Source organism: Lotus japonicus, chromosome 4 (genome assembly GCF_012489685.1).
Source record: "Lotus japonicus ecotype B-129 chromosome 4, LjGifu_v1.2".
Taxonomy (NCBI): domain Eukaryota; kingdom Viridiplantae; phylum Streptophyta; class Magnoliopsida; order Fabales; family Fabaceae; genus Lotus; species Lotus japonicus.
The window spans coordinates 59,225,843-59,232,978 of NC_080044.1; the positions used below are offsets into that span (position 1 = coordinate 59,225,843).

General features: G+C 38.7%; 1 protein-coding gene across 6 annotated transcripts; it reads right to left on the reverse strand.

Annotated features, from left to right (window-relative positions):
* Positions 1-2,355: 2,355 nt before the first annotated feature.
* On the reverse strand, positions 2,356-6,666 carry LOC130709921 (uncharacterized). Of its 6 annotated transcripts, XR_009010231.1 has the most exons (5): positions 6,381-6,666; positions 5,025-6,309; positions 4,663-4,841; positions 4,197-4,421; positions 2,356-4,019 (listed from the first exon to the last, which is right to left on the reverse strand). XR_009010231.1 is itself a non-coding variant. In XM_057559050.1 (3 exons), the coding sequence occupies exon 3, from the start codon at positions 3,684-3,686 to the stop codon at positions 2,841-2,843; it is 846 nt and encodes a 281-aa protein (XP_057415033.1). In that variant the 5' UTR covers positions 3,687-3,987; positions 4,197-4,242; positions 5,025-6,666; the 3' UTR covers positions 2,356-2,840. The 6 variants fall into 6 exon arrangements, 1 of the variants encoding a protein (XP_057415033.1); XR_009010230.1 differs by having other exon boundaries at positions 2,356-3,987; positions 4,197-4,242; positions 5,025-6,666; XR_009010232.1 differs by having other exon boundaries at positions 4,197-4,242; positions 5,025-6,666.
* Between the last annotated feature and the right edge of the window lie 470 nt (positions 6,667-7,136).

Sequence of the window (7,136 nt, forward strand, 5' to 3'; positions counted from 1 at the left end):
CCCCATCCCCATTTCTCACGGCGGGGCGAATTTTCACTCCATCCCCGTTCCCTAACTCCCCACAGGTTCTCACGGGGATCCCCAGTATATCATTAAAATTTTAAATTAAATATATAAAATACATAAGTTAATTTAATAAATTTAAAAAATATAATTGATAATGCAACTGCATCAAATTTCATACAAATGTATAACAAAGTTAAAATAATACTAAATGAAATTCATCACACAATATGTGAAGCTAACTAAATAAACAATTTAAAACGTAAAGTACTAAATTCAACTCATTTAAAATGGGAAGTATAAAACTCAATACTTTCTCAAGCATTTAACTCGTCCAAAATGTGAAGTTTTCATCGTAGGTAATTCAATATTTTGTTGTTCTTGGCTCGTCGGATTGTAGGTTGGGTAGGGTAGGTTGACCGACCCTAACCTATTCTCGCCAATTTTGGCGAGTTTGTGGATTGACGAGTGTATCCATATGGACTCAATTTTGGACATCAATTTTATTGGGTAAATGAAGTGCTGCAATTTGTGTTTTGAAGTCTAAAATGAAGAGAAAGCTAGAGTTACAAGAGTTTGAGGAGCTTCATCTAAAAGCTTATTAAAACTACAAGATATTCAAGGAGAAGACAAGACAACCATAATGAAGTGATATTGAAGAAGGAGTTTTATGTGGGTCAAAAGTTCTTCTTTTCAACTTTCATCTCAAACTTATACCCAATAAGCTTCCCTCAAGCTAGGAGGCCCCTTTTATTGTCACTAACGATTTTCCCCGTGGTGCGGTGGAAATGAAAAAGGAAAGGCTAGGATACATTTTTCAAGGTTAATGGGCAAAGCTTCAAATGCTTCTAGAGAGTCCGGTGCAACAAAAAGATGTGTATTTGAAATATCTACTCTATCCCAAATGTTTAATATGGGGTATTAAATGTTAGTTAATTTGTAACATGAATAGTCATGGTTCAGTTATATTTTGTTTCAGCCAATTTATCTATTTCTCTTCATGACATGCATGATAGTTTGAGTTTAATGTTTTTTATGATCATATCAAGCCAGACAAACCTCTTTTCATTATTTATTATTTATCTCTATTTTAACTAATTATATTAATTATAAGTGATTGCAATAAATACAAGCTCATTTTTCAAGTCTAGTGTAGAATATTCATTCTCACATACTCATCCTTGTCATGTTTGAATTGAATATGTACTTCAATGGTAATAGATATTCATATGAGTATGTATTTAACATTAGATACTACCATTGGAGATGCTCTTATGGTTGAAATGCTTCCTCAAGTTTTTGTTATTGCCTCTTAAATATTGGCGCTCCCCCATTGACGACGTTGGTACCGCGTGAGTTACCATTTGTTTATATATATTTTTTTACAACAAAAAAAATTATACTTTATTTTGTTTATATTTTATATTAAATTTGTTAAGTTCAAACGTCTAATTACATCGTTTATCATGTTTTGTACGATAACAATTTTAAAGGCATAATGGAACACTAAAAATTTCATATTTTAGAAACATTTTGACTTATCGTCTATGACTATGTTGTTTTGTTCAAGTCTAAATAGCCTACACAAAACGACAGTTCAATCCCTGTGAAAAAGCTGCATTCTATTGGTCAAAGCGCATCGTCTTACTCAAAATGACCATTGGAAGAAAGAAGATCATCTAACCGAAGAAGATCGTCTGAAGAATGAGCGTTATCTTTGAATCAAAAAAAGATATTAGACAAACTTGGAGAAGAAGTTTCAAAAGGAGAGCACGTGATCTGACAAAGCACAATGGCCAAAGTTGGAGTACAACGTTGTCACCATCACGCTGCCATATTTGCTTCTCAACGAATAGAAGCAAAGACCAATGCTATCTACCAACTGACAGACTACTTCTTTTGGGAAAAAAATCTTCATCAAATAGTGTCATGCATTTAATGTACCTGACACAAGTACACTAAAGCACCATTTGATCCAACGGCTAGAATCTTTGTGAAATCTTTTGACATCGTCTGCTTCAATAAGAGAACCATACCCAGAGTCAACTCCTCTTATCTCACTTTCTCTAGACTTAGAACATAAAGTATAGCCTCAAAGTCAAATCTCACTTCAAATACTTTATAATTCTTGAGCTTGAAAGTCTCTACAATCGCTCTTGTAAGAAATATACTAACAAAAGATGCCATCATTGATGAATGAATATTTTAATTTTGCTGCGAATGGATACTATAACAATCAATTTAATTTTCTTTTGCAATTAACCGTAAAAACTAAAGTAAAAAAGAAGCCTATTTTAATAATTCTTTTTTTAATTGATGAATGTATAATATAATTTTTTTAAAACGTGAATGGATACTATTTTTTATGAAATTCAACTGCAAATATATTAAAGGCCAACCGGCAAAAGGTTCATTACATCACGATCAATAAGCAGTGCGGCGGCTAAAGGGACCTCTTCCACCCATACCATATCGGTATAAGCTTCCGCATTCTTAGCCAAAAAATCCGCCACCGCATTACCCTTACGGCGAACAAATATAACAGAAACTAAATCAAAAGCAGAACTCAATAAACGACAATCACTAATAATATAACTCAAATACGACCGACCATCCTCCTTTGCATGCCAGTGGTTAAACAACTGCAGGCAATCTATCTCCAATGAAATTCGTCGGAAACCCAAATCAATAGCCAGTTGTAAGGACCACCTCATGGACATTGCTTCAGCCAGAAGAGGAGTGGTAACATGAACTGCATAGGAGCACGCAGAGGCCATCACCTCACCTCTATGGTTACGAACCACCATACCCAAACCGGTCGGTCTCCCATCCACGAATTAAGCATCAAAATTGCACTTATAAGTGCCACGATTAGGTCCGCACCAAGCCACATTTCTCTCAATCGTAGCTGGAGCTGATGCACCTACACGCACCTCCGCCTGCACGCTTGCTACTCGCTGGAGAATGTCCTCCATTGAAGAAGGTCGCTGCTGGAACTGGTGGTGATTACGGGCCTCCCACATCATGTAAATAGTTGTCTGGACTAGAGCCATAACTTCACTATCATGCAGCTCATGAATGTGTCTCCAAAAATCTGCAAACGTGAGAAAATTGTCAACGCGGAGAGACAGAGGTGATGCAAACAAGACCTGACAAGTCGATGGACAATGCATAAAAAGATGCTCCTCCGTCTCACTCTCTTCAGCACACAGATTGCAGCCTGGGTCTACATCGACATGGCGCCGAATCAGCTTCGCTCTCAAAGGAAGATAACCTGAAACCACTCTCCAACTCACTTGCTTGCATCGAGGTAAGGCCGTGGATGCCCAAAAGCCTTTCCAGAACCCCGCCGTGAACAAAACAAATGAGGATGATGAAGGAGCTTCACGGGACGCTTGGTGCATTAGGAAGTTGTAACCTGCCTTAGAAGTGTGCTGACCTCTTGAATCTGTGGTCCAAAACAGTACATCCAGGCCACCATTTATGCTCAAAGGGATTGAAAGAATTTCCTCAGCTGTGCTTGGACTGAAAACATGTTCTATCAAGTCCTTCTTCCAGCTATGTTGCTCGTGGTTAATTAAATTGGCCACCTTAGATAGTGCTAGTTCTGCAGCTAGGTCTTGCCTATAGTGAAGATCCACTAGGCAACCATTTATCAGTCCATAAATTGACTTGGGTTCCATCCCCAATCCTCCACATTCCCCCACGCTAGAAAATCCAACTAGTTTTCATGATACTAGACCATGCATAGCTAGAAGGAAAACGCTTTTTAGCCAACCTCAAATTACAGTTATAAAAATAGACTTCCTTGAAAAATCGCGCCAAAAGGCTCTCTGGTTTAGTGTAAATACGACACCAATTTTTTGCCACCAAAGCCAAGTTAAAAGATTTAAAGTCTCTAAATCCCAAGCCACCATCCGTTTTACTCTTGCATAGGTTCTCCCACTTTGTCCAATGTAGACCTTGTCGAGATGGATCTCCGCCCTAGAAATTTTTTGAGACCATACAATCAATATCTGCACATAAACCATCAGGTAAAACAAAGCATGACATAACATAAGAGGGTATCACTTGCACTACGGATTTAATCAAAACTTCCCTCCATGCTCGTGATAAGAATTTCTCTTTCCATCCTTTAAGTTTTTTCCAAACTCTATCCTTGACAAAACTAAAGATTCGAGATTTAGACTTACCAATGATGGTCGGTAATCCCAAATACTTGTTAAAGCTTTCCACCGCCTGTACATTCAACAACTGCTTAAGCTCATGAAAACTATTATCAGGTACGTTTCGGCTCACAGAAATAATAGATTTTTCAAGATTAATCATCTGTCCAGAAGCTCTCTCATAGATGGTGAGAATATTTTTCAGGCACTGGGCCTCCTCAACCCTTGTTCGAGCAAACAGGACACTGTCATCTGCAAACAGCAAATGTGAAATGGCAGGAGCATGCTTACTAATTTTAAGGCCAGTAAGGTCAGACGAAAGAATAGATTTTTCAATTAGAGCTGATAAAACTTTCCCACATAGGATAAATAAATAAGGAGATAGAGGGTCCCATTGTCTAAGTCCCCTGTGTGGCTCAAAATCAGGCTGAGGATTTCCGTTTAACATAATAGAAAAGGACATTGATGTCACACAATTCATAATAAGACTTACCCAGCTATCAGGAAAACCCATCTTTTTTAGTACTGCCTCAAGAAAGGACCATTCAATACGGTCATACGCTTTGGACATGTCCAATTTTAGCGCCATAGTGCCATTGCGGCAAGTAATTTTCTTCTTCATATAGTGGAAGCATTCATAGGCAATCAACGCATTATCAGTAATTAAACGCCCTGGGGCAAACACACTTTGATTTTCACTAATAAGATCCGGCAAAATCAATTTTAGCCTATTTGCAATTGTCTTAGTGATAATCTTAAAGATAACATTGCATAAACTGATAGGTCTATATTGATTCGCATGCTCAGCCTTTTTAATCTTAGGGATAAGAACCAGCAAAGTATGGTTAATAATACCTGGTGATAGAGCACCGCTCAAAATTTGAAGACAAAACTCTGACACCTCCTCCCCTATAACATTCTAGAATTTTTGATAAAAAGTGCAAGAAGACCATCAATGCGTGGCGCTTTTGTTGGGTGCATCTGGAATAGCGCCTCCTCAACTTCCTCCTTGCTGAAAGGTTCGTTGAGGACAGTCAGATGAGCTGTAGAAATGCGACCTGCAACCAAAGAAGTTACCTCCTCCACCCCCGAAGGATGTGAAGTGGCAAAAAGGTTAGTAAAATAGTCCATAAGGACCCTAGAAATGTCTTTCTCCTCTTCAAATTTCCTTCCTCGGTCATCTCGGATTTGCTTAATCATATTCCTCTTACACCTTTGGGACGCTTTCTGATGGAAATTTTTTGAGTTTTTATCTCCATGTTTTAGCCATGTGGCTCTTGATCTCTGACCCCACCAGATCTCTTCCTGCTCCAACAAGTTATCCAACTCTTTTGATGCCTCCCTAGTTGCCAACCTCACTTGCTCTGTTTGGGTTTTTCCCTGAAGGTCTTGCAACAAGGCTTGCTGATCAACAATTTTCTTGGGTAAGTCTCCAAACTTGGATTTGCCCCAACCATCAAGAGCACTACTCACGTTTGCAATTCTGGTAAGAAAATATGTTCCCCCATTGCACCATGATTCAGTTACAACCTCTGCACACTCAACTCCTTCCTAAAGCCATAACTCCTCAAACCTGAACATATGCGTTCGTTTGAGCTCCTTCCGCCCTCTACTGGTACCACACTTTAAAAGGATGGGGCTATGGTCGGACTGGTGTCGCTTGAATTGTACAATAGATGTGACCGGCCAGAGGGCATTCCACTCATCATGAATCAAAGCTAAATCCAACCTTTCTTCAATAGTTTCCGGAGCGGTTCGATTATTAGACCAAGTGAACCGCTTCCCTAAGAACTCCACCTCAAATAGGCCGCAATCTCTACACATCTGATTAACCCACTGAGTATGTCCCAAATCGGGAGGGTCCCCACCCAATTTATCAAAGGGGGATAAGACATCATTAAAGTCTCCGATAACCACATAGGCCCTCAGGTCCTGGGCATCAAATTTTTTATAAGGTTCCATGTCTCTATTTTCCTACCCTCCTCGGGATAGCCAGAAAGGCCAACCATTGTCATAGGGACTGCCTTATCAGGGTGCAAAATAGTACACAAAATATGATGCAATGATGCATTAATAATTTCCAATTGAATATCAATGTGCCACCAAAGGCATAAGCCTCCTGCTCTAGATTTCCCTCGCCCTGCACAATGAACTGGAAAAATATTAGGTAAACCACAAATACCTCTATGTTGAAGAGCCTTTGATGTATACATTTTAGTCTCCATAAGGAACACCATGTCGGGATCTTTGGAGTGGATGAGTTTTTTTAAAATCCGTACAATCTGTAGGTTCCCAAGCCCACGACAGTTTCACGATATGATCTTCATTGAGGTGGGCGGGACTGCTCATCCGCAGCCTCCGCCAATCCCAATCCATCGTCAGTATTTTTCTTCTTTAGAGGGGGTGAGAATCCCGTGCTCAAAGGCCCAAGTATGGAAGATGACACACTGGACCTCTTCATTAGAGGGATATCATGTTTTGTGCCCCCTCCTGCTCCTCCTCCCTCACGGATCACCACACCTCTTGTTCTATATTTATTGTCACGTGTTCCTGTTTTGTGAATGGATACTATACTTGAACGATATATGATTTTAATTTTTTTTCAATTAACCATTAAAGAAGATAAAAGTAAAAAAGAAGCATATTTTAGAGGGACCAAATTAGCCGGTAATAATCTTTTGCATTCTTTTAATGTTTACAATAGAAAACTTTGCTCCTTATATAATAATGGTGTGAACCCAAACCAAATGATAGTAAAAAACTAAAAATACAGTCTTTGATTGTATTATATTCATTCTCATTGTACTAATGAATCTGTTATCTTTTGAAAAAAAAATTATTTCCTAATGTGTTGGGCTATGGTAAAGAATATACTTCCCTGTTATGAAGAGATGCTGAAAGAATATTGCATACATTTACACCTAAAATTGAGTGACTAAATATCCCAGCCATTCATGGCCACAAAAT